General features: G+C 35.8%; 1 protein-coding gene across 1 annotated transcript in view; it reads left to right on the forward strand.

Annotated features, from left to right (window-relative positions):
• Nucleotides 1-3,147: 3,147 nt before the first annotated feature.
• AstC (Allatostatin C) overlaps nucleotides 3,148-27,274 on the forward strand; it is a 91,733-nt gene continuing 67,606 nt past the window's right edge. Inside the window, exon 1 of the mRNA XM_081741162.1 lies at nucleotides 3,148-3,455. Within this exon, the coding sequence (XP_081597288.1) occupies nucleotides 3,291-3,455 (165 nt within the window). The 5' untranslated portion in view covers nucleotides 3,148-3,290. The remainder of the gene's footprint in view (nucleotides 3,456-27,274) is intronic.

Below are 27,274 nucleotides of genomic sequence, written 5' to 3' on the forward strand. Positions count from 1 at the left end.
AATATTTTTAGTGATTTAGATGGCGGCCTATGGCGGCCCAATATCCGAGCCAAAATATCAATTCTCCAGTTCCTGTCCCTTGTCCCTTCTACATGTTCCTTTGAAGAGTTTCCCTGCCTTAGATTTCCAGATATTGAAGACACAGTAATTAGTACTTCAAATCTAGTAAATATATTTCATATTTCAACAGATCCTGTAATAAAAAAAGACCACCAACCGAGGTAGAAAATCAGCACGTACTACTATTATAACGGGTATTCCTCAAAGAGAAACAATTCTTACTTCCATAAAATGTCCAGTAAATGCAAGAAGACATTATCGTTGATCACAAATCCGCAAAGGTAAAAAGGAAGACTACTGGACAAAAGACAAGGAGCTCTAGAATTTGCAAAACAAGAATCAGACTCAGAAGAATGTAGGATGGTACTTTCTGATTTAGATCTTTGTAATCATCAAGATACTACCTTAGACACGCCTGTTGGATACGAAAAGCCTGACAACGAAGCTGCAAATTATATATTCTGTGATAGGAAATTCTCTGAAGATACACAAGGGGAGCTATGGGTTAGGTGTATCATGTGTTCAATGTGGGAGCATAACGAATGTGCTAGTGCGGAAAAGAAAGACTACGTCTGTGACTTTTGTAAATAGACAGTCATCACCTCTACACTATTCTTTCACCTTATTTTGTACCCTTAAGCATTTTTCTTAATGGCAAATTTGGCAGGTATTCTATTTTAGAGCATACTTTCAAAACTTAACATTATAGCCTCTTTCAGAAAATTGTGTTTATTATTATTAGTCATAGGATTTTCATCTATATTCATAACTCTGTTATAAAGTTAACATCATTTAACATATTTGCAGTTGTTGCTTCGTACATTCCTTAGAACATTTTATTGATATTCGAAAAATGAAAGTGGTAGACCGTATTTAGACCTTCTCTCTCTCTCTCTCTCTCTCTGTCTACACACACACACACACACACACACACACACACACACATATATATATATATATATATATATATATATATATATAGAGAGAGAGAGAGAGAGAGAAGGTCTAAATACGGTCTACCACTTTTATTTTTCGAATATGTATATAGTGGCGGATCTAGGATATGATCAAGGGAGGGGCTAAACCATAGTTTGCAGCTTTATCCAGTCTAAAGCAGGATTGAAGACCATTTTATCCCGTGTATACCTGAGCGTCAAGGGGGGGGGACTATAGATAGCTTGAGAAATTATCTCGGCCAAGTTAGTTAATGGAGTTAATCAGAGTTAGTTTGATCGATTATCTCGGCCAAGTTAGTTAGTGTAGCATATCCGTTAAGATCTTTAAGTATAACAATTACTTTAACTGCAGCTATCGGTATCTCCTTTTCTACTGTCGAAACAAAGGAAGTATCAGCGGTTAGCGTACGCGCCTTTGGCGCGGGAGACCCGGGTTCGATTCCCGACGGGAGCTCATGTGGTTCGGATTCCACGTCAATCAGTAGGTCCACGTCTCATATAGCCTCGCTGTTGAAAAGGGACGTTAAACTCAAAATCAACCCAATTCAAAGGAAGTATCAGTTTCACATCTTGCCGTTAGATGGCAGCAAACATTTTTCATCTGTTGACATCTACCGGAAGAAATTAAAACTTCAAAGGAATGATCTATTGCACTGTCTACCACAGTTATTATTATTAATTTTAATTGTGTGCAGTAAACTATATTTATTTCCAAAATTACCCAGAACGCACCTAAATTTTAAAAGCCTGGATTTTGTGGACCTCTGTAGTCCAGTCTTCAAGGCCAGACACTATGGTGAGGAATGTCCTTTACAGTGAGGATTGATTTTATTTATTGGTCTCAACACCCGCCAGCTGCACCGTATTTAAACCGTAGGTTGTGGTTCTTAGTGTATGTACGTTAATAGCAGGCCTTGTTCTTTATATCATGGGTATTACATAAGGACAAAAACACTTAAACTTTTTTAAAAATTCGACAATTTTGATTTAGGATTTAGGAATTAGATTTTTGGGCTTCTGGCATCTATGGCCATGTTAGCCTATCACGTATGAGAGATGATACACACCTCGGCAATCACACTATCCAAGGAAAGAGAAGAAAGCGGCCTGGGACATGTATTTATTAGGTACCATCTCGGCATTTGCCTGTTGGGAATGAGTAAAACCCAAGAAAACCTCATTCAGTATGGCTAGCCTCAAAAAAACCTTTAACACTTTTACGATCAAGTTTCCCCATCGGGAATCGAACCCGGTACCGCTCACCTACCATTTTGAGCAAACACGCAGAAGGTTTTTTTTTGTGTAATAAACAGATATGAGATTTTTGTTTCGCATCTAACGGATAGGCCTTTTAGTCTAAAGGGGAAAAAAATGATATGAAATCTTTCAGTTTAACGTCCCCACGATTATGCCCGTTAGGCTAACGGAGACGGTTGATTAAGGCATTTAAATGATGCAGGGGCGGATCCGGGGGGGGGGGCGATCGGGGCGATTGCCCCCCCAGAAGAGGAAGCTTTTTTATTTTATATATAAATAAAATATATAGTTTATTTTTTGACGCTCTTAAAAGTAGCTCTAAGTAGCAGTATTACAACCCACCGCCCCCCCCAGAAGTCCGTCCTGGATCCGCCCCTGGAATGATGATTGAAATAATTGGTGGAATGAAAAAGTGACAAGAAACTTACTGATACGATATTGTCCACCACTGAATGGCCGGAGATCGAACCAGTGATCTTTTGCATGAGAATTAAGCACTTTACTACTGAGTCAGGGCGCTCCTTCTCCCGTACTTCATAATCTTGGTATAAGGATATAAAAAAATACTGAGAATCCCTACATTTTCAAGATAACCTGTATATTTACCTAGTTCTAGTTATAATATTAATACTTTATTTTCGATACGAAGCAGATAAGGTACATCCTGTGTCCATTAAATTTTAAGAAGAAATAAAAAAAAAGCCATATTCCTAGAAACGAAATGTATGACGTGAAAAACTGATGAAATATAGAGACCAATAATAGAAAATGATGTGAAATTAAGTGAATAGGCGGACCTAAAAAGAAAGAATGGAAACTTTAGATCCTATTGGTGGACTTAAAAGCGTGGAGAGCTTTACTACTTGAGCGTGGTACGAGAGCGTACGCGGCAGTTTTCTTGGCTGACCCGGCGCGTGAGCATCCCATACGCTCTTTGCCACTCAGATCACCACTCTCCACCGGTGGAAGCAGGGACTGATACGATCAAAGTTCCCTTAGAAAGAACTTTAAATCAACATGACATCCACAACCGCATCACTACAAGAGGTCGCAGGTCACTCGTCTAGATCTTCGCTGACGTTATCGCTTGGTCTTCGAATATTTGTGGTGTTCCTGATAGGAATTGTGATCGCAGATGCCAGACCCGACTTCAGATCCGGCCAACAGCAGTTTCTTTTAGAGGTAGGTCTAATTATCACTACTTCTAAAATATTTTAAGCGTTTAACCTCGAAAAAATCTTCAAAAATGACATAAGGCAATTGATACATCTTACTATGCTGGACACAGTGATATGTTTAAGTATAAATTCTTATGAGTAGTTTCCGAGATAGTCAAGAAGAGCTATTATATATATATATATATATATATTTTTTTTTTTTTTGTAGATCTAAAAGCAGGGTCGGCTCTAGACAATTTTGCCGCTCCCTTTCTCCAGAAAGAACAAATCTTAAAAGCCACGATTTTACATATGCTACCCTACCATGGACATCCAAGGGGAGGAAAAGTGCACTCACACTCAGAGAGACCCAAACACTACAAATATGATCTCGTTTTGTCTGTTTTTTCTTTAACCCTTTGTTTCCCAAAGAATGAATTTATGAAGAGAAAGAAAACAACTAACTTTCAACGTCAATTGGCTGTACAGTTTCATCGCGAATGAAAATCCTGGAAATAATTTAAGCTCCTGTCCTTAGATGGCTTGCAAAGTTCATACTGAGAGATGGTTTAATTCTAAATCCACTAGGCTGCACGGAGAAAAGAGTTAAAACTGTGGTTTCACACTGAAACCACTGGGCCGGAAAGGGTTAAGTAGTAATATATTATGTTAGTGAAAGATAAATCAAACACACCTGCAGAGGAAAGATGGTAATTCTTTTTATAGAATTCAATATCGAGCTTCAATCTCAATGTATCAGTTTGCAATTCCAATGCAAATAGCTCTTTTGTCTTTATTTCTTTATTTTTCTTCAACATCTATTAAAAAAAAATTAAAAACTTGTTTCCACCTTCAATGGGAAGGAACTTGCTTGTGATAAAGACAAGACTAGTTTTCATATAAAAACTGTGATAAGTAACTTAATTTATCAGGTGTTCGCTATTGTTCGAGAATTGAATTCTTGTTTTTGATAACAATTAAGGAATTCATGCTGGGATTTGTTTTCATAATTTGTTTTAGCACTGTCCATCTGACCTTAAACTAATGAGACCCAAAATTTGATTTATGAAGGTAGTATTCAAATAGAAGGTCAGTTTAGTAAATTTAACTACAATCATCACGAAGCTTGTTCCCAACAAGAAATATTTATCTATATTATAAAATTGAAAGTGACTATGTTTGTGATTCTTAATCTCTTGAACCGCCGGACCGTTCTCAATCAAGTTTTTGATGTGGATGCGGTTCTGGCCTGGGAGGTTTATAGCTAATCATTTTAACGGTAGACCCTAGGGGAGGGGGAGGAGGGAAAGATAGAAAAAATAAATAAAACTTGTGAGTGACGTTCGTGTCTGGGTGTTTTTTATCATTTCATTTTGACGGAGCAACATTGGGGAGGGAAAGGAGACGGAGATATACAAAATCACTATATATAAAAATAAAAGTGACTCTGTTCGTGAGTTATTAACTCTTGAATCACCCGATCGATCTCAATCATATTTTCAACATATATGAGGTTCGAACCTGGGAAGTTTTCTATCATTTCATTTTGACGGTAAATCTTAGGAGAGGGGGACGGGAGGAGGGGAAATATATGAAAATGAATAAACCTTAACAACTCTTGAACCACCCAACCGATCTCGATCAAACTTTCAACATAGATAAGGTTCGGGCCTGGGATGTTTTCTTCATTTCACTTTTACAGTGCAACGTGGGGAGGGGCTGGAGGAGATATATGTAAAAATTAAAAATGGAAGTGACTGTCTTTGAGACTTCATCACTTTTGAACCACCCGACAAATCTCGATCAAATTTTCAACATAGATGAAATTCGGGTCTGGGACGGTATTTACCTATTCACATAGAGTTGGGGAAGGAAGGAGTTAAAAAATAAATAAAACTTAATAAATCTTGAACCAAACGATCAATCTCGATCAAATTTTCAACCTAGATGAAGTTCGAACCTGAGATGGTTTTTGTCATATTACTTTGACGGTGTAACTTAAGGGAGGGGAAGAGGGACAGACATTTTTAAAAGATCGAAAAGGACCGATATCAGCGTCGAATTCATAGTTTTCGGTGTTGCTGAGATGAACAATGACACTTCCGAGGCCGTGCCCTGCAACATGAGAAAGGGAGGGGAATATATAAAAATAATCTAATGTGACCGATATCAAAGAGCGCTTTAGTAACAGTAAAAAGTGATTGATTATCGAAATATGTTACTATTTTTTTTCTTAATTTAACCTAGCGACGCGAGTAATTGATGCTAGTTTTAAATAATATAGTTATGACAGATTTTGCCGCCATTGAAACTTACTGCCCCGTGCAAATACACATGTGCCAGACCTTGCTCTACCTAAAAGTTGATGCGTATAACCACATGTTAAGTTCAAAAGTGATTCTGAAGTGTATCCTCATGGAACACTTCATTATGGCATGACCAAGACGACGGTATATAGTAGGATTAATGAGCTATACCCTAAAGTTATGATTAACTCTTAAAGTTTATTTGTAAATTGGGGCCGCGGTGGCTCAGTGGTAGAGCGTTCACCTCTGATGCTTGGGGTCCCGGGTTCGATCCCAGCCCCCGCCAAGTGAACTTTGTGGTGGACAAACACCGTGTGCGTGTGTTTTCTCGGGGTTCTCCCGTTTTGTCCCACTTTCTTCATTCCACCATTTCATTCATTTCTCATAATCACCGTCTCCTTTAGCCTAACCGGCATAATCGTGGGACGTAAAACTCAAAGATTTCATTTTATTTGTAAATTGAAAATATAATATTGTCCAAAGAAGAAACACACTGTATATCAGATAATATATATATATATATATATATATATATATATATATATATATATATATATATATATATATATATATATATACACTTTTAATTCTGCTGAAACAAATGAAACGAAATATCTTTCAGTTTAATGTGCGACGATTACGCCCTTTAGAGTAAGGAAGACAGATAATTAAGGGAATGTAAATGATGATGGAAAAATTGATGGAATGAGAATGTGGGAGGAAATGGGAGTGCCCCGAGAAAACTCACCGGATCGATGTTGGTCATAACAAACTTACTTGGTCGGGAATTGAACTAGGGACCCTACGCACCAGAGGTAAGCGCTTTACCATTCAGCCGCCGTGTCCCATTCTGCTGAAACAAATTATTTATTTATATAGTGTAGAGTGCTAAGTGGCAGATTGTATATGTATTGTTATTTGTTGTCTCATAACCGTGACACATACTCCTAACGGTGACATATATTCCTCATGCTATTGTATATGAATTGTTATTTGTTGTCTCATAACGTTGACACATATTCCTAACGGTGACATAGTATATTCCTCATGATAATACAGATTCTTAACGGTGATACACATTCCTAACGGTGACATATATTTCTCATGCTAATACAGATTCCTAACGGTGATACACATTCCTAACGGTGATACACATATTCCTGTGATATACAGTCCTAACGGTCACACACATATCCGTAACGGTGATACTCATAGCCTATTATTAAGACAAGTGAATGATGATGGAATAATTGGTGGAATGAGAATGTGGTAGGAAACCGGAGTGCCCTGAGAAAACCCACGAACAAAATGTTGTCTATTGTTGTCCACCACAAATTTACTTGGCCGGAGATCGAACCAAGGACCTCACGCACCAGTGTTAAGCGTTCGGCCACTGAGCCAACGTGCCACCTTACCTTCTGCTGAAACAGATTATTTATTTATTTAGTGTAGAACGTTAAATGACAGATTGCTTTCTCATAACGGTGACACATATTTCTGACGATGATACAAACACATATTCGAAACGATGACATATTCCTAACACTGATACATATTCATATAGGTGGCATATATTCCTAACACAAATACACATTCCTAACGGTCATATACATATTCTTAACGGCAATACACATTCCTAACGGTGATACACTTATTCCAAACGGTAATATATAATGTTAGCACTGATACAAATTTCTACGGTTGACACATATTCTTAACGCTAATATGCATTTCTAATGGTAATACACACTCCTAACAGTGATACACATATTCCTAACTATGAAATATATTGCTAACGGTGACACAATATTCCTAACGGTGATACCATATTATTAACGGTGGTACACACATTTCTAACGTTAATACGGATATTTCTAACTGTGACAGACATACTCTACAGGAAATACATGTAATTTTTATCTATTAATCAAGTTCAAAAACTATTAAGTAGGAAAGGAATTTTTAGAGTCAATATTGAAATCTTTTATCTGGGGCTTCGCCAAGTAGTCCCTTATCTTGTACGCTAATTATCTTTCCTTATTTAATAGACTCATTAGTCGTCTTTTCTCTGCCTTCTTGCGGTCCCTCGGCGCAGGAGACCTGGGTTCAGTTCTGCGCGGGAGCTTATTTGGTTCACAGCCAATGTTAAACTGTTGGTCCACGTCTTGTATATCCTCGGTGCTGAAATAGATCCTAAACTCTGAACGAACCAAAGAACCCATCTTCTTTTACAAGCCTCTTGAGCAGAAAAATCGATATTTCTCTTAAACACTTTTTTTCTCTTTTCGGTGCCGGTATGTGAAGGTAATTTAAATCTGGTAAAATTACTGTTTTATTGCTACACGCTAAGGAGAGAAAAATTACCTGATGCCCCATCGTACGTTAGCTAAGGTTTAATTATTCTCTTACCTTGTAGCAATAAAATAATGATTTTTACCGATCTTCACGAGCCGCCACTGGTCTGTTTAAGAGAATATAATTTAATGTTTCCCATAACATCGTTTTTCCTCTTTTTCCCTTGACATATCGTATAGGACCTACTCAAATTTAAGATGCACATTTTTCTGCCAAAATTTCAGTTAAAAATGGGGTTGCGACTTGGAATCGCTTTTGAGTTGCTTCATTGAGTATCTAGGATGCGTCTTAGAATTGAGTAGAAGAAACTGGCACAATTTTTGAAATTTAGAAATGGTGTAGGTCATAGATTCGACTATATAAAGACATACTGATTATGCGGAAGACAGAAGACAAGATCCCTGTACTTTTATAGTAATCTTAAAATGTATACAGGGACACACTTAAAATGGGATTGACACCTCATTCACTTAACATCAATTTGCTAGAGCGCTATTCTCTGCTAAATTTAACTAAATAATACTCATATCAACCAACTGGCAGCTACATTCAGGACTTCCCGATAACGATCCATCCATCTTCTCTTTTTATCCTATATTCAAACCGGAAGAGGTAGAAATCAACGACTTCCTGTTTTAAGGGTGATCGGTATAGAGTAAAATCGGTAATGGCCCAAAGGGAAGTAGTTTTTCCCTAATTAACTAAGCGCTCCAATAGTATATTTCATGTACACTCTAATCTTTCTAGAGAGCGCGGTGGCTCAGTGGTAGAGCGTTCACCTCCGGTGCTTGGGGTCCCTCCGGTGCTTGGACTTTGTAGTGGACAAACACCGTGCTTGTGGGTTTTCTCGGGGCTTTCCCGTTTCCTCCCACTTTTTTCATTTCATTCATTTCTAATCATCACCGTCTTCTTAAGCCTAGTCGGCATAATCGTGGAACGTAAAACTCAAAGATTTTCATTTTTCGAACGCATTACGCATTGAGCCTCGTAGTCCGATGTCAAATACCTCAGACCAGTGGCGTATTTACGATTTTGTTTCGGGGTGAGTTTGCTAACTTTCGGGGGGACTTTGCCTGAAAATGTAAACATTCTTCAATATATTTCATATACTTTACTATAGTAAGTAAGATTTCGGGGGGGGGGGGGGGGCTTAAGCTCGGAAGCCCTCCCCCCTAAATACGCCACTGCTTGAGACCATTCGTCTTTTGCCACCTGGACAGGTATTCGTTTAATAGAGGAAGAATGACTTTCTGAGGTGCTTTTAAACAAGGATATCATTAGAAAAAAATTCCTAAGATCAAGATCGAAAGCAGGTCATCTGTTGGTAAGTAGATGCCTTACCAAATTTGTCACATCATGTATTATGATCGATTACTGTCATGTATTCAGTAAACCGTCTGTCTTCCAACTGGACGTCCTGAGTTCGATCTCAATTGCAGTCGGTAATAATTAATATCCTGTTTTACACTCGTTTCATATTGATTCAGGATTTCACTTAGCTCCTGTAAAAAGTGCATATGACGGTACAAATAAAAAGGCTGTTTATATCACCTACCTGCTGTACGTCTTGAAGTCAAGAAAAGTGTGGGCCAGATCATTTTCTCTGAGTAGCTCGTGGACACCTCGGACTGTCTCAAATGAAGGGTACTGTCTATCTTTTCCTTAGAAACTTCTAGAAAAGTTTTCAATTCTTAAAGGAATCGTTTGAAGGAAATTTTAACTTGTAAAGTATGGAATGGTTAAAAAAAAAAAAAAAAAAAGGTGAAAGTAATTTCAAATGTTGCTACTGCACCATCATCTGAACAAATACTATATTTCCCTAAGAAGAAGAATAAATATATCTGGACCTACTTTAGTAAAACGCTAATTAGGGCTCTTAGAAGTAATAAAAATATTAATTAAGATTTAAAATTCTCTAGGACGGGGGTTGAAATTTAATATTTCATATTGTAATAGGAGGCCCAATTTCAGGGCCCAAATATCAATGTATGCTCCTTCCAGGAAAATTCTCAAGCTATGGCATTGTGTTTGTCTAAGCCTTTTTGTTAAAATATTTTATGAATTACAAAATCGAAATGATCTGCAGTTTTCGAGTAGTTAGTTGGACAGTATGAAGTAACATTTCTTAGTAGTGGATTTCGTCATGATTTGATTCAAACCATATCACTAATCAATATTGAATACTTGCAAAGTGTAATGTGTTTCACTGTATTTCGAAAGTAGCTACTGAACTTTGCACTAAATCTGCAATAGCAAACTTGAATTTTGAAATATGAGTAATGTGAAGAAGTGACGTCGATTACAAATAAAACTGTGCAGTTAAATACTATGTAGATGCAGGAGCAGAGATGGACTGGATCAATGGGTCGTGAATCAAGATTTGTGAGTGGATAGGTAGGTGGTGGGTCAACAGAACGTGACTCACTGTGATATGCCATGCACCGTGACCCATTCTGCTCAGTGCATTGTAGACAGCATCTTTTGAACATTGGTGAATTTGTCTACATTTTTCTTTCAAGACCTCAATTTTTCTTCTTTTTCATTCCTGTCTCTTTACTTACTTGAGATAAGTACATTTAAGTGAATAAAAGATCTTCAGGCACTTTTGAATATTGATATTTGTAATTGTAATAATAGCAATAGGTCTTACTGCTTGACCTTCGAGATAAAGTCGAATTTTACACTGCCCTTACGATGAACTACTTTACCTTGATTTGAAAAACATAAATTTCATCCTATTTTCTGAAAAGTATCTGTAAATCAACAAAGAAATAATTATATATCATAATTAAATTAAAATTCCTCGTAATACGGTTCGTGACAATGGCATTACCATTTTATATCGTAAAGGTCAGATTGACCAGTTTTGTAACGGAGCGGTGCTTCAGCGATTGACCATAGAAACTTAAACTCCGATTGGTGATAATTTCACAACCTTGTTTTATCACAAGTGTAAACTCTTTAGTCAGTGGAGAGAACGGCATGGATAATGGGTCACAGTTGTGACGATGGGTTTTGTTTGGTGGTGAGTCAGAGTGGGTCACGGTTGGTGGTGGGTCGTTTGTACACTCATGTCTAAAATGATTGTCGTATATCTATAACTGTCTTCTTGTAAGAATATAATTTGATAATGATTTTGCAGGGTACTTTTAATACTGATACTATGTGTATAATCAGGAAGTGTATATTTGTGGTAAATTTCATACGAAAAGAATTATAAATACGAAAATTAGAATGAGTGAAACAAAATGTGGCTAAATGGACACGAATGTTTTATTTTCGCTTTATTGTTCTTATTTACTGCTCTTTTGACATGAAATTTTCCACATACATGTCTTTGCCGATTATACACATACTAACATTATAAGAAATACCTTGCGAATAAGTTATCAAATTATATTCCTACAACAACATATTTATAGACATGCGACAATAATTTTGGACATGAGTGTACATGATGGGGCAGAGCGGGTCACAGTGGGTTATGGGTCGAGTTTTCATTGACTCACGCCATCTCTGCACAGGAGAGCCCACAGATCGCTTTTAGGGCGCAGGTTGCGCTCATGAATTTTGTGTGTGTGGGGGGGGGGGGAGGAAACATAAGTTGTCATTGAAAATTGCACAATTGGGCATTAATAAAACGATGCTTTTAGGAATGACAAAATTTTCCGAATTTGAGTAAAATTTCGTCTACAAAACAAGTCATCCTAGTTTTGTCACAATAAAGTCGTGTTTCCATTACTAGATACTATTTTCTGGGAGGGAAGAGAAAATGGTAAATTTGGGGCTATTGTATCCAAATTGGAAATACGGAGATTTGGAAATATGGACAAAATCTATTACAGTAACGCTACTGATCTGTAATAAATTCGTAGTTGCTCGTAATAAATCTCGAAATTTACAGCTATTAGCACGTAGAGACATGTTTGTTTCTTTGATATCCATTGTAATATATAGAAGATTATACACTATATCAGGCGCGCACCCAGAAATTTTTCTTGGGAGGGGTCTAATACTACAAACCACCACTTTCATGTAGTATTCAACGGGTATTAATCTGCACTCAAAAATACTATAAGTAATTGTAAAATACTTCCACCTACATATTCAGGAAAAATGATGGACTAGATTGTTTTTATAAGAAAAAGAATACACATAAAGATTAAGACCAAAGTTTCATGCTACGTCAATTATTTCCATGTTAAACCAGAATAGTTTTATTGAGAAAGTGCACAAATGTATGTTGAGTTAGGAAGTTTTTTTTGGGGGGTGGGTCAGGTAAAAAATATAAACAATTTTTCATACTTTTATATCCTAGTAAATACTGCTGCATGATGTTTCTGTTAAATACCACAGCAGGATTTATGATATCTAACAGTCTTCCTTACATTACATGCCTGTACGTATTTACATACATCAGTAACATGCCATATACGACCATTTGTATGTGACATCCTGACTGCCTATGTACACTCATGTCCAAGATGATTGTCGCATATCTATAACTGTCTTCTTGTAAGAATATAATTTGATAATGATTTTGCAGGGTACTTTTAATACTGATACTATGTGTATAATCGGGAAATGTATATTTGTGCTAAATTTCATAGGAAAAGAATAATAAATACGAAAATTAGAATGAGTAAAATAAAATCTTGCTAAATGGAAAAGAAAGTTTTTTTTCGTTTTATTGTTCTTATTTACTGTTCTCTTGGCATGAAATTTGCCACATACATGTCTTGGCCGATTATAAACATACCAACTTTATAAGAAATACCGGGAAAATTCGTTATCAAATTATATTTCTACAATAACATATTTATAGACATGCGACAATAATTTTAGACATGAGTGTACAGTTCTTTCTTTCACACGGGAAGTATGTATAGATGTAACACTTATACGGAAAGTATTATAAAACATACATTTTCAGTTATACACAGAGAAAAATCCGTTCTCCGGACATCGGTATATTGTGCAAATATACGGTATCCTCTTGCTTACTATAGGAATCAGTACGGAGCATATGTTATCCGTATGCTACATAGGCACTGCCTTTAGATGTTACATCATGGCATTGCAGGATGTGTGACATCTAACAATTTTCCGTATATCACATGCTTATACTTATGTTACCTTCGTCGGCTATATGTTATATACGTTTATTTGTATCTGAGATCCTGCCCGCCTACATTGTTTCATGCAGAAAGTGCATATAGATGGAACACTTATGCAGAAAGTATTATAAAACATGCGTTTTCAGTTATACGTCTGCTGTACGTTATCCAAAAACAACAGGAATTACGCATATACCCTACGTTTTTACGTACGCCACATATGTTTTTCTCTGTGTAGACATAATTTGTTTTAATACACATACACACACACACGAATTGCTGCCTCCAAAACATGTCTCTGCCCCTACTGCCGCCATAAAAAAAGTAATGTTGGCATCGTTACTATAGTTCTGATCCCGCTTGAAACAGAACCTAGTGCTGCGGTGCTGAAAAGCGACACACAAGTCAAATCAATCGCATCCTAATAATCATACAGAGCATAGTTGTGAAACGTTAAGTAGCGTTACCCACGACGCGAGGCGAGACGAGAAGAAAAGTTTTCTCATCTCGTCTCGTAAAAAAATTGAAGGAGGACACCGTGGCTGTGTGGTAGAGCGCTTATCTCTGATGCGTGAAGTCCAGGGTTCGATCCTCGACCACGTAAGTTTGTGGTAGACAACATCGTGTTCGTGGGTTTTCTCGGAGTATTCTCGTGTCCTCCCACATTTTCATTTTACAATTTCTTTCATCATCATTTACTTGCTTTAATCATCCGTCTCCCTTAGCCTTAAGGGACATAATCGTGTGACGTTAAACTGAAAGATTTCATTTTAATTTTTACGACCCCAAAAATTCCACTCAGCTTCAACCACCATTGAAGCCAATAGACTCGATAAAATTATTTATTTCCTAGACAGCGTTTACTTTGACTTTAGTCATGTCTATTACCAAACATTGTTAAGGTCATCAAGTCTAGGAGGCTTAGGTCGGCAGGTCATGTAGCTAGAATGGAAGAAAATAGAAACGCTTTCAAAGTCTTGACTGGAAGACCAATCGGAAAACGACCATTAGGAAGACCTAGGCGCAGATAGGAGGGTAATATTAAGATGGATCTCGCAGAATACAAAGTAGAAACTGGATCCAGTTGGCTAAGGACATAAGTCAGTGGAGAGCTTTTGTGAACGCGGCATTGAACCTCCGGGTTCCATAGGCTATACAGTTAGTGAGTTAGTTACTCATGTCTATTATTATTATTATTATTATTATTATTATTATTATTATTATTATTATTATTATTATTATTATTATTATTATTATTATTATTATTATTATTATTATCAATTCGTACATTTGTTTGCTTTGTTTGATATGTTTATACACCGAATCAAATATTAGCCAAAAAGCTGAGTTGAGTTGATTGTGAGTTTATCGTCCCTTTTCAGCAGCGAGGCTATATGAGACGTGGACCTACTGATTAACGTGGAATCAACCACATGAGCTCCCGCCGAGAATCGAACGCTCAAGGCAAAAAAGCATTCCATTATAATTCATTAATGTAGAAAGTAGCGTGTCTTAATTTTTTAATGCCGAAAAGTATTTTCTTAACAAAAGAATAACTATATATTACATAAGTAGTTTAAATAGTTCAATAATTAAATAATATTGGTTAAATATTTTAAGCCTAAAGCATTAAATCAAGCAATAACGTCTGACAGTCCTTCATTATTTCTTAGTTTTTACAAGAACAAATTAAATGTACTATGCATTTAGATAATGATAAATGAGATAAGAAATGGGAACAATAATAGTGTGATTAATTGCAAGATATGCATTTAATTCATATTTATAATTGGAGCATATTGTGTAATGCTTTGCGTATCTTTAAACGCTGATAAATGCACTTTCATTCTATTTATAAACACATTATCAATATATAGTTTTATACTATTAGTCAAGTAACACCAAAACAGTGCTTGAAGTCTAAGATTTGGGTGAATTAATGTTCTCTCCCTGAGATTCTTAAAATTCGTCGTTTCGTCATATGTATGTACAGGGTGTTCTGAAAATTGCACAGAAGGACTACAGAGCACTACTCACCAAGTCAAAATAAATCGAAAAATTTGTATGATTGTATATCTTTGGGGTCCTCGTTTCGAGATGTGAATTGCACTATGTGGCAATGTCGCAGATAAAGAGCCATAGAGTAGATCTATCAATCTATCAAATATCTACATCGATTCTTTCCAGATAGCACTTAAAATCGATAGAGATTGACACTAGCACCACCTATTAGCAAATAGCTACATCAATTCTTTCCAGATAGCACTTAAAATCGATAGACATTGACACTAGCACCACCTATTAGCAAATAGCTACACCGATTCTTTCCAGATAGCACTTAAAATCGATAGGCATTGACACTAGCACCACCTATTAGCAAATAGCTACATCGATTCTTTCCAGATAGCACTTAAAATCGATAGACATTGACACTAGCACCACCTATTAGCAAATAGCTACATCGATTCTTTCCAGATAGCACTTAAAATCGATAGACATTGACACTAGCACCACCTATTAGCAAATAGCTACATCGATTCTTTCCAGATAGCACTTAAAATCGATAGACATTGACACTAGCACCACCTATTAGCAAATAGCTACATCAATTCTTTTCAGATAGCACTTAAAATCGATAGATATTGACACTAGCACCACCTATTAGTGTAACAGTCAATATAAATGCTACTTGATGGGTTCGTAGAGCAATGCTGATGGTTTCAAGTTATCAACGACGTTGCCACATAGTAAAATTTTTGATTCCTCACTGCGACTGAATGAGGCCCCCGGAGAGTATACCATTATACAGTAGAGCAGTGGCGTATTTATGATTTTGTTTCGGGAGGGGCTTTGCCAACTTTCGGGGGGGGGCTTTGCCTGAAAATGTGAACATTCTGCAAGATATTTCATATACATTACTATAGTAAGTAAGATTTACTATACGGGGGGCTTCCCGGAATCCCCTCCCCCTAAATATGCCACTGCAGTAGAGTATAGTGTTTTCGCTTTATTTTGACTTGTCTAATAAATATCGTCCATTAAATATCGTTTTACGGTGTAATTACCAAGTTAGGTACGACAAGACTCGAGAAACATGGTTGTATATTTAAAAATTTACGGCCCAAAGTGATATATGCTTTGTAGGCTATGCCAAGTCGGGCCTAAGCCCGCGAACTCAACCCGAGCCTTGCAGACCTCTACCTGAAGCAACCGAGAGCGATAATAGTTACAGTTCAACGTCAGTTACATAAAATTGACATCCGTAGTTGGATTGAAATTTCCAAATTGCTTATCAACACCAACAATGCTTTAGCGTGACGAAATTGTTGAACAACACCAATGTTTAGAAACGCGCAACATTATTTTCCGATGCATAGGCAAGCACTTTCTCCAAAGCTGAGTCAACCTCAACCTCAAATCATAAACTTGACCTGAACCTAATTTGCACTCACCCTCATGACCTCTCTGCCTAGGGCATCTGGTTCGATCCCCGGTGAAGTAAGTTTGTTCTGGACAACATCGTGCTCGTGGGTTATCTCTTAGTATTCCTGTTTCCTCCCACTTTCTCATTCCGCCTGTTCCTCCCTGCTTTAATAAATATCTCCCGTAGCCTAACGGGCATAATCGTGGGGCGTTAAACTCCAAGCTTCATTTATTTTCCTCACGGCCTCACCTTACTCCCTCTCAAACACAAGCATAGACGTTGAGGGTTTGTGAGATTGAAGGATAACCTCATGAGGGTACTCACCTATACTCCAATGTATCTTCTTGCACCTTACTTCCAACAACAAGTTGTGTTTATATATGGCGGACGCAAAAAAAAATCTTAGAGTCGGAACTGTCACCTAATACAGTGATCAATGTTATGAGCCGTGATTTCCAAGTATTTAATGGATATTGTGATAACATTCACATGACTCATTATTGTCACTGATTGCGTGATCATTTTACGTGATCACGTGCATCCGATGGTCCAGACATTGGGATGGTTTTGTGAAGATCAGGATGAGCTAAAACACCTTCCGTGGTCAGCGCAATCCACAGACGTCAACGTTATTAAACACCTGCAATCAATGTTGGAACTCTGACTCTTGAGGAAATATCCTCCCCCGTTATCAGTGATGGAACTCAGTACTGGACTACATCTAAGTACTGTACTGTACTAAGTAATGGTGCAATATCCCTTTGGAAACCAATGATGACTTCTATACACCAGTCCAAGACAAATAAAATCTGTTTTGCAATCTAACGGTGGTGTCACGGTGGGGATTATTGCTCCGCTGGAGGTGTTGACTGGTAGAATCTGTCTCGATTTAAACTAATTATTATAAAATTCTTCATGATTTTTAAATTCTAAAATTTCTATAAAGTAGTGACTCTATATAGCACTGAGCATTATTCCTACCACTGGAGGTGTTGACTGATACAGTCTGTCTCGATTTTAACTGATTATTATTAAATTCTTCATGATTTTTAAATTCTAAAATTTCTATAAAGTAGTGACTCTATATAGCACGGAGCATTATTCCTACCACTAGAGGTGTTGACTGATACAGTCTGTCTCGATTTTAACTGATTATTATTAAATTCTTCATGATTTTTAAATTCTAAAATTTCTATTAAATAGTGACTCTATATAGCACGGAGCATTATTTCCACCACTGGAGGTGTTGACTGATACAGTCTGTCTCGATTTTAACTGATTATTATTAAATTCTTCATGATTTTTAAATTCTAAAATTTCTATTAAATAGTGACTCTATATAGCATGGAGCATTATTTCCACCATTGGAGGTGTTGACTGATACAGTCTGTCTCGATTTTAACTGATTATTATTAAATTCTTCATGATTTTTAAATTCTAAAATTTCTATTAAATAGTGACTCTATATAGCACGGAGCACTATTTTCACCACTGGAGGTGCTGACTGATACAGTCTGTCTCGATTTTAACTGATTATTATTAAATTCTTCATGATTTTTAAATTCTAAAATTTCTATAAAGTAGTGACTCTATATAGCACTGAGCATTATTCCTACCACTGGAGGTGTTGACTGATACAGTCTGTCTAGATATTAACTAATTATTATTAAATTCTTCATGATTTTTAAATTCTAAAATTTCTATAAAGTAGTGACTCTATATAGCACTGAGCATTATTCCTACCACTGGAGGTGTTGACTGATACAGTCTGTCTCGATTTTAACTGATTATTATTAAATTCTTCATGATTTTTAAATTCTAAAATTTCTATTAAATCGTGACTCTATATAGCACGGAGCACTATTTCCACCACTGGAGGTGCTCACTGATACAGTCTGTCTCGATTTTAACTGATTATTATTAAATTCTTCATGATTTTTAAATTCTAAAATTTCTATTAAATAGTGACTCTATATAGCACGGAGCATTATTTCCACCACTAGAGGTGTTGACTGATACAGTCTGTCTCGATTTTAACTGATTATTATTAAACTCTTCATGATTTTTAAATTCTAAAATTTCTATTAAATAGTGACTCTATATAGCACGGAGCATTATTTCCACCACTGGAGGTGTTGACTGATACAGTCTGTCTCGATTTTAACTGATTATTATTAAATTCTTCATGATTTTTAAATTCTAAAATTTCTATTAAATAGTTACTCTATATAGCACAGAGCATTATTTCCACCACTGGAGGTGTTGACTGATACAGTCTGTCTCGATTTTAACTGATTATTATTAAATTCTTCATGATTTTTAAATTCTAAAATTTCTATTAAATAGTGACTCTATATAGCATGGAGCATTATTTCCACCATTGGAGGTGTTGACTGATACAGTCTGTCTCGATTTTAACTGATTATTATTAAATTCTTCATGATTTTTAAATTCTAAAATTTCTATTAAATAGTGACTCTATATAGCACGGAGCATTATTTCCACCACTGGAGGTGTTGACTGATACAGTCTGTCTCGATTTTAACTGATTATTATTAAATTCTTCATGATTTTTAAATTCTAAAATTTCTATTAAATAGTGACTCTATATAGCACGGAACATTATTTCCACCACTAGAGGTGTTGACTGATACAGTCTGTCTCGATTTTAACTGATTATTATTAAATTCTTCATGATTTTTAAATTCTAAAATTTCTATAAAGTAGTGACTCTATATAGCATGGAGCATTATTTCCACCACTGGAGGTGTTGACTGATACAGTCTGTCTCGATTTTAACTGATTATTATTAAATTATTCATGATTTTTAAATTCTAAAATTTTGCGACACACCTTAGGGGACTGCGTGACACACCAGTGTGCCGCACCACATCGGTTGAGAGCCACTGCTCTAACCTTCAGAGATTCGAGGAAATCCTATGCACTATCCGAATTTCAAATTTTTAGATTAAATGATTTGTCCTCGACATTCATCAGTCATTCAGAACTTCTACTTTATAAATATATAGAGATAGATATATAAAATTTGTTGTATCGTAAAAACGTTAAAATTTGCTGTAAAATTCGACGAAAAGTTCTAAACTGATGGATGCTTCTAGGATGAATGCTTACATATACATCTCAAAGTGCACAAAGATTGAAACGCTGATACAGAACTATCTGTCTTTGCACTTTCATGTGAAAAGCAGGCTTCCTACTCGTGATTCTAGTGGCACATTTCACCTGATCATCTTCATAACGTTGCTCAATATAAACTATAGACCTGATTTACAGGCATTTCTTAATTTAATGCGCATTAAATTATATTCCCTACGCCCTAATAGCAAAAACAGGAGAGATACGTCCTTAAAAAACTGAAAGAGAAAGTAAAAAAAAGAAGAAGAAGAAGCAAAAAGCAAATGAAGAAATCAAATGTGATTGGCACTTCCTTTAATATGCCTAAATTAATATTACCACATAATTTCTGTCATAGGAATTGGACACTCAACAAACTTGAAAAAAAATTATACGAAAGGGGAAAATTTTGTTAGACGAGGGAAATTTTCTTAAGGCAACCTACGAACACTGTATGGAATCCAAACCGCATGAGCTCCCACTGCGGAACGTACCCGCCTCTCCCTCACGAATGACACATACGCTTACCATATAACCACGAGAAGCTAAAATGAAATGAAATGAAATGAAATCTTTGAGTTTTAAGTCCCACGTTATACCGTGTGGGCCAGAGGAGACGGTGATGATGAGAAATGAATGAAATGGTGGAATGAGGAAAGTGGAAGGAAACAGAAGAACCCTGAGAAAAGCTACGCGCATGGTGTTTGTTCACCACAAAGCCTACTTGATACGAGCTAGGACCCAAGGCACCCAAGGCAACCAAGGACCCAAGGCACGAAAGATGAAAGGTCTACAAATGAACCACCGCCCACACAGCACAGCTGATGCAGTTAGTGTCTGATGAAGACAACGTTACGTTGTTGAAACTGTTACACTGGAATTTAGTTTTTAATAAACTGTGTATATACTCTGGTCAGAAGTGTTTATTATTTCTTTAGTGAGTTCCAGAGTCGTGATGGATAGAGTTAAATAATAATATATTAAAATAAAGTAATTAGTCATATGGTTCTTATAACTTGGAAGATAAAATAAAAAAATGGAAATAAATTCCTTCCCGGGAATTTATAGGTCAGGGAAAAAACCCGGGTATATTCCCATTTTTAAATTCCTTCCCACCGGGAATATTCCCACTGCCCATCACTACCCAGAGCCTTTCCTTGAATTTAGCCAGTCCAACGAGCTGAATATTTTCTACCGGGAGGGTACCTTCTCTAAGGCGAGGAGGACTTGCTTCCCAAGTCCTAGACTTTCCTAAAGGGCCGATGTGACCTCCTACTTGAAGGCTCGAATCCATCCTTGTATCCTTTCCTTCAATTGATAAATAATACATTTTTCCCCTCTGTACGTATCCTTCATGAGCGGCGGCCCCTACCAAGAGAAGCTCTTGACTGCACAGTGGTTAGTCATAAATGGGTTTAAGGTACAGGTATAGCTTATAATTAGCTACCGTTCTTTCCTTTCATAGGAAATTATTAGATCTACATAATTTTACGTTTTTTAAACACAAGATCAAGTTCGATTATTTTGAAACATTTGCCAAGGTTTACTTTCTTTCTTTTTTCTTTTTTTCTTTCTTTCTTTTTTTTTTTTTTTTTTAAATTTCCCTATAGCATTAAAGACCTAAAGCAAACAAGATAAAAGTGAATGGATTGGCTTCTAGTGTTGAATATTTCGTGTGAAAAAATGATTTGATAACACTTGATTGATTAAACAGAATGCTGGTTGATCCATTTCCCACAAAGCTTAACATTGTTTTTTCTCGCTCTGTCTACATATATATTATTCCTTAGCTGTGTCTTCATTGTAGATAAACGACTAAACATTCTGTGTAACTAACAAGCCACGGGATGAAACATTTCTTAATTTGTTTACATAGTAATGTGTGTCAGAAGGGAAATAACAAGAAGTTGTAGATAATAATGAATGCAGAGGATAGAAAAAAAAACTTATGGCGTTGAGGAATAATATTGACGTAATGAGAAATCAACGATACGCTCGGTGTTTACTACATGCCAATATCATAAAATGAAATAATGAAAGTTGGATGGGGGTGATATTTTCATTTTATTATTGATTTATGGCTTCTTTCACTACCAATAATAAAGTGTTTACAAGGTCAGGCACTCGTACACACTACAGTAATTATATGCAAATGATATTAACTACACAATTTCTATTACACTTCCAAACTATACTGTGCGTAACAAGTGGCCTACACAGAATCTCATTAACGAAAAAAGAAAGAAATGAAATCTTAATGTTTTACGTCCTACGATTATGCCGGCAAAGCGAAAGTAGATGGTGATGATGAGAAATGAATGAAACAGTGGAATGAAGAAAGTGGGCGGAAACGGGAAAACCCCGAGAAAACCTATGCATATGGTGTTTGTCGATCACAAAGTTCACTTGGCGCGAGCTGGGATCGAATCAAGGACCCCCATGCACCAGTGTCTCATTAACGGAGTAAAGATTCAGACGTCAAAGTTCATTATTATTTCAAGACGAGCAAGTGTTGTATGTATATTGTAAGGATGACCAATCCCGGAATTTTTACTTTCCGGAATCCGGAAAGTAAAGTTAGAAAAATTCCAGATTTTGGGAAAAACTTTGGAATTCCGAAAAATCCCGGGATTTTTCCGAAATTCAGATTTTTCCAAAAACTAGTTTTAGTCATATGCTTCCATGTGTCTTAATGTACTGAGTTAATGTGTTAAAGAAAGTTTTCTCTGTTAACAAGTTATGGGATTCTCTTATACAGTCACGAAGAAAAATTCATTTCTCTGTGCAAAGAGTAACATGCTGTCTAGAGTTTATTGCAGAATTCGATTCTTATCCAGCGGTATGGAAATCCAGGGGATGGTAGTACGAACTCCTATCTTCTATAAGTTGTAATCGAGTTATTAAAATAGGCCTACTTGGTTGGCAGGGTAAAAGTAAAATAAAGCAAAATAAATAGTTCTCGATGATTGATTCAACTCCGGATATATCCCATAATAATCAGTTAGTTTTTGTGTCAAAACATGTCATTAAAAATGGGAAACCTATTGAACGTTTCCGTTCATTTCTATCAAACCTACGTCACAAGTCTGAAATGAAAATGAAATATTTAAATTGTACGTCCCATGGTTATGTCGGTTAGGCTAAAGGTGACAGTGATGAGAAATGAATGAATGGTGGAAATAAGAAAATGGGAGGAAACGGGATAACCCCGAGAAAACCCACGCACATGGTGCTTATCAACGAAGTTTACTTGGCGCGAGCTTGGATCAAACCAAGGACCCCAGGCACCAGAGGTGAATGCTCTACCACTGAGTAGTAATGGTTAAATTCCCGGGAAGATATTTTTCGAGATATTCCCTGGGAAAATTCCCGGAAAGATTCCCAAAAATGGGAATATTCCGGGAACTTATGTACAAACACAAAGAAAATTGAATTCTATTACTATATTATGATTTCAAAGGTAAATTCGTTTCTTATCACCGTATATTATTACTGTTATGTCCAGAGGATTCTTCAAAATGTATATTCTGAACGGCATTATGTTATTTTATTAATATTTTATTGTATTTAGAGAATACGCATAAATGTATGTTTACTTACAATATGTTCTATGCAAGTAAATATGTGGAAAAATGGTATAGTAAACCCACATACTTTTGCACCGCTAGACAGTTTATATTTATGTGTAAGTGGATTTTCTAAACTTGACTCTACTATTGATATTATAAACATATTAAATTTTTATATGTTATAAACAAATTAGGTTGGGTAACTGTCAGAAGACATATCTCTCACCATGTCTCAGGAGACACATTTGCGCATACATATTTATGTTCACAATATTTGATGATACTGACCTAGTTTTATAACTTAGCACATAACATTGTAACACACGATCTTTCTTCCTACCTGTTTCTCGAAATTTTATGCGTTAATTCACATGTAAGAGAAGTCTGAGCACCTTTGCAGAAATTTTAATCAGAGCCAGGAGACAGAGCGACGTCTATTACTAACGGTGGTTTGGGGTGTATTGATAGTACTTCATTTCTATTTCTACATAATTTCTACATTGCTTTACAAACTGGTTCCTTTTCATCATTTGTAAATTGGTACTTTGCTACCTTTTAGTGCCAATGGAAATGAAACTTTAAATATCATATTATTAGTTATTTAAAGTACTGTCAAATAATTTTATTTTTTAAATCTCCAAATTATTTAAAATCTAGAAGTAAATAATTATAAATGAAAATAAAGTAATTAGACACATGGTTTTAATAATTTGGAAGATAAAGTAAAAAAAATGAAATAAATTCCTTTCCGGGAATTTATATGTTGGGAAAAAACCGGGAATATTCCCATTTTTTATTTTCCTTCCCACCGGGAATATTTCCACTGCCCATCACTACCACTGAGCCACCGCGGCCCTTGTCACAAGTCTGAAAATCTGACAGGCTGTAATTAATATTTTTCAGTTTCCATTGGCCATACAATTGCACCGGCTTGTCTTATCCTGCGGAAGTATTGCAAAAACTATTTTTCTTTTGATAAGGACGCTCATTAATTTTGTACTTATGGGCACCGAAAATGGTTAACCTGCCACTGATTTCAGGCCCACATTGCAAGCTTTCCTTTTGTTTGATGTAAAATAAATAAAAATATTCAATAAAAAAAATAACGAATTTATTTTGTCATTACTAAATCTAAAATTCAAAATTAACGATGTGAGAAATCCCTTAATAGGCCTATCGATTTTTCATGAAATCGAAATATTTTTACTTTAAGATCGCTAGTGGCGGATCTATTAGTAAAATCTGGGAAAGGGCATGCAGAACCCAGACTATGATATGTATATCATGAGTTTAATATAAACTTTAAAAAAAAAAATACAGTACAAATAACAGCTTAAATTAGTTTTGTCACTCAAATTACTGAGGGCTAGACCCCCTGCCCCGGGCTTAGATCCGCCACTGAATATCGTCATTTTATATTTTCAAAAAGTAATATGAGCGACCTCTGGAAACCCCAAACAGCAACTTTTATTGAAATCAAATATTATTTAATTATAAGTCCGCCATATTGGATCCGCCATTTTGTTTTTGATTTTTGTTTTTCAAAAAGAACAATATCAAATTCAACATCAGTAATCTCAGAAACTTATATGCACTGAATTTTAGGAAAACTAAATTTCGTTTTCGATATTTTGCCACATTTTTGGGTAATCGAAATACTTTGAAATGGACGGACAGTTCTATAAGACTTCTATATCTACATGCTTAGTTTGGAAGCCTAAGAAAAGAGAAAAAAGTTTTTTGCGCAGAAATAATTGCAGTATTTTTCCAGAGGGTGGAGAGAGTGAGGGAAGAACTGACCAGAAGTGAAGTCGCGAATATTACACCTTGATACATATAATATACACAAATGAAAGTGACTATCTTTGTAATTTCATACCTTTTGGACTATCCGACTTATCTGGATCAAATTTGCCAGATAGATGAGATTCGGGAATGGGATGGTTTCTATCCAAGGGCGTTCATGTTGTGGTTTCCAAGGGGGGCAAGTATAAGCGACGTTTCAAAAATAGTTTCAAATTTTACTGTAACTAATGTAAAAATTCTATTGGATTTTCAATATTCTGAAGTACAATTTCCTCTAGGAGGAACAAGTGCCCCACCTTGTCCCCCCCTGATGGGCGCCCTTGTTTCTATCATTTTGCTTTGACAGTGCAACTTAGAGGAGGGAAGAAGATATTTAAAAATGTTCGAAAATGACCGGTATTAGTGTCGAATCCATAGTTTTCGGGGTCTCTGAGACGAACAGTGATACTTCCAATATCGTTTAAATACAAAATGATCCTTTTATGTCCAAAATGAAACGTATTCTCCCTATAGGAAGAACGAGTATTGTGCTAGTATTCCTTATAAAATAGTTATCACTGATACACATTCTATAATTTGATAAACTATAATAAATCTATTAAATACTGTAGTGAACAAGAAAGCAACTCTGATTTGTTTAGATATCTATTTCCAAAAACTGTAATCCTTCCAAAAAAATCCAAGGGAAAAAAATCCCTTACTATTTACTGCGGGCGCCCAAGGTTTTGCGTCAAATTCTCAGATATTATACGTCAGATTGTTCAGAAGATATTGCATACTTTTAAACAACAAATTTAATCAAGAAATGTCATGCTGTTAGTTCTGGGAAGATCAGGAAATGAAAAGCATCCGCTTACAAAATTCTTCTTAGATATTCTAATTTTATGCTAAACAGCGTCTATCCACAATATTGTATGTAAAAGTAAACTATTTGCTCGTCTGTATATAATAATAATAATAATAATAATAATAATAATAATAATAATAATAATAATAATAATAATAATAATAATAATAATAATAATAATAATAATAATAATAATAATAATAATTTTTATTATGAAAGCTTTCTTTATTTTTCCTACTTGTTACGACAGATGTCTGTGGCTTTTTCAAAAGGGCAAAGTTGACACGGCAGAATGTCTTTTGTCATAAAGGAATGCAACAATAGAAGAACAAATGTCGCAGAAGGTTGTTGTGTGCTTTTGATAGCTATTTCCTTACTCCCGAGGGTGTAACAATTATCATGGCATTTACCCGTTTATTTTTATACCAACTACACTTTGCTTATTGAATGTATCTATGTGAGAGTATAGATTTTCTTATCTCTTGAATATTTCATCTTTTTTTTTCCCCTGTCATTATGATGTTCTAACTTAACGTCGAGAAACAAAAATATATTGAGTAACAAATATAAGTTGGCTTTCATTTTATTTTCGCTTTTAAACCATTTTCTATTCACGCGCAAATGTTTATAAGATGGAAAAGAGGTTCTGTGTCAATAAGATTTTAGGAAAAGTAAGTGGAAATGTTTCAGCTAATTAATAAGTAAAATTGTGTGTACAAGATAATCACGTTCTCATTAGAGTCTGTGTAGCCGAGAATACTAGCGCAACATGCTAGTAATGAAATCATTAGAGCCTGCCTTCCTAAGGAAAAGGGAAATATTGAAGTATAAGTTTTATTTCTAATAGATTGAATTTTAACGTTCCGTTTTCAGCACCGAGGTTCTATAAGACATGCCCAGTGCTGGACTTAAGTATAAGCTTAATAAGCTATAGCTTAGAGATCCATTCTATAGGAAGCTTCAAAAAAATTAAAGGAAAAAAGTGGATGTGTATTTCCAAAATATAAGATAAAACAATAAAACATATACACAATAACAGTATTTTGTGTTGTGTTGACTCCTATGATGTCTCTAATGGGACCCCTCCTAATAGACTGCTCTCTAAAACATTAATCCCTTCTGTACAATCTAACTACTAGCAGCAGTGTCTGTTCTTAGTCCAGACTGAACAGTATGCAACCTGCAACACAATAAGGCAGTTTGGGTTGTCTAACTTCACAACTTTACTAGCATATTTGACTGTTCTTAACACGGACTGAACAGTATGCAACCTACAACACAATAA

Source organism: Thermobia domestica, chromosome 15, assembly GCF_964235325.1.
Source record: "Thermobia domestica chromosome 15, izTheDome1.hap1.1, whole genome shotgun sequence".
NCBI classification, from domain to species: Eukaryota; Metazoa; Arthropoda; class Insecta; order Zygentoma; family Lepismatidae; genus Thermobia; species Thermobia domestica.